We start from the raw sequence: 1,522 nt of genomic DNA, 5'->3' as shown, positions 1-1,522 counted from the left end.
AAAATGCATGGGTATTCACATCACAGTGAAAGCAGTTCACTTCAGCACAGCCATGCACACTCACCTTCACACATGGAAGTTCGGGATATTTCAGGTCTATGCCATATCGCTCCTTGAAGTATTTCGCAATCGATTTGTTGATGTCTGCGATCATCTCCTTGTCAGCCGAATTATGCGACAACCCGTGCACCACAAAACGCTTCCTGTAGGTTTTACCTGAAGCTTTCATTAAAATGCTCATTACACTCAAGACACAGCAAAGACACTGCTTTGTACAGTTGTAAGACACTTTCAATTGCAACAACTACGATTATGCACAATGCACATAAGCGTGTTGAGCAAAAAAAGAAGCATTGAGGAGCCCCATGACATGAGCTCCAATAAATGACCACAACAGTACACTTGGCCCAAACAATATCACAAATCACGAGAAAATTACCCTCATTCTTATAATGACTAGCCTCAACATGGAGTGACAGTATATCCTCTTTCACATGCTTCCACGTTGATGGAGAATACATATTATCGCCGTACTTCGCATATAAAATATCCGCCAAGTTCCCAGCCGGGAAAAATGCCCTATGAGCCTAAAAACAGACACACCATTATTGATGAACTTATGTCCACATAACAGCCCCCACACGATACACAAACTCACTCACCATGTCTATGTTCAGCCTACACTTCCACTGTGGGCGAAAGCTAAGCGAATACCCACGGTAAATCCAGAACAGACCGCCAGTGTTGTCCCGTTCTGGCCGATCATAGAAAATGGCTGACTTCGAAAGATAAGGCAACGATGCCCTATTGACCCATTTGATTAAATTATCCAGCATGTTAATGGCAAGCTGGGGTGGGTCCGACGTCTTCGAACGGCTATTATCGAGATATTGCCTTATTTTTCTTGCGGAAATGCTGCCCACTCTTTTCGCCGCGTACTCTATCGTCAAATCATCATTTTGAAGGGGATCTGCAATCTTCTCGCTAAAATTTAACATTTCCCCATCCTTCCCGTCCAAGGGTCCCAGGGAGAACAAAATCCGACCTCCATCGTGAAAAACGTCACCGCGTTTCCTAAATAACAACGTCCAAGCACACGTCAAAAGTGCCTCCATGTAATATCCACACAACATCAAGAAGCATCTTCAAATTCTACCCTAATTAGTGCCGCAGCTATTCCATCGCTGTGTGCAATACACCAAAATACACTACATTCGTGGATTTGTGAATGAACATGTCAACACAGGCACATGGAATAAAATGACTTACTCAACGCCATAACAAGCTCACCTCTCTGCAATCAACCTCACATACTTCCCTATGCCCTTTTCTTTCAGCTTAATCTCCTTTCCATCTGTGGACAATAACTTCGTCAATGTTATGTCGTACATCAACACCGACACATCCGATACGTCGAAATCCCAGCAATTGACTTCCACCACGATTTTTCTCCCAATTGTTCCTCCACCAGGACGCGAAGGAAGCATCCTGTCCTCCTTAAATGTCACTGGCCTGTGAAAGA

At 44.0% G+C, this 1,522-nt stretch overlaps 1 protein-coding gene across 1 annotated transcript in view; it reads right to left on the bottom strand. All coding sequences in view use genetic code 11, as the record gives it.

Moving 5' to 3' along the window:
- Nucleotides 1-1,522, bottom strand: part of EGR_10859 (Protein argonaute-3) — a gene marked incomplete at both ends in the record, with an annotated part of 8,360 nt that overhangs the window by 3,416 nt on the left and 3,422 nt on the right. Inside the window, 4 exons of the mRNA XM_024500108.1 lie at nucleotides 65-216; nucleotides 440-587; nucleotides 663-1,074; nucleotides 1,291-1,512. Of these exons, the coding sequence (XP_024345482.1) occupies nucleotides 65-216; nucleotides 440-587; nucleotides 663-1,074; nucleotides 1,291-1,512 (934 nt within the window). The remainder of the gene's footprint in view (nucleotides 1-64; nucleotides 217-439; nucleotides 588-662; nucleotides 1,075-1,290; nucleotides 1,513-1,522) is intronic.

This window comes from Echinococcus granulosus (assembly GCF_000524195.1).
Source record: "Echinococcus granulosus chromosome Unknown EG_S00285, whole genome shotgun sequence".
Lineage (NCBI taxonomy): Eukaryota > Metazoa > Platyhelminthes > Cestoda > Cyclophyllidea > Taeniidae > Echinococcus > Echinococcus granulosus.
This window is presented reverse-complemented; position numbering and strand designations above follow the sequence as displayed.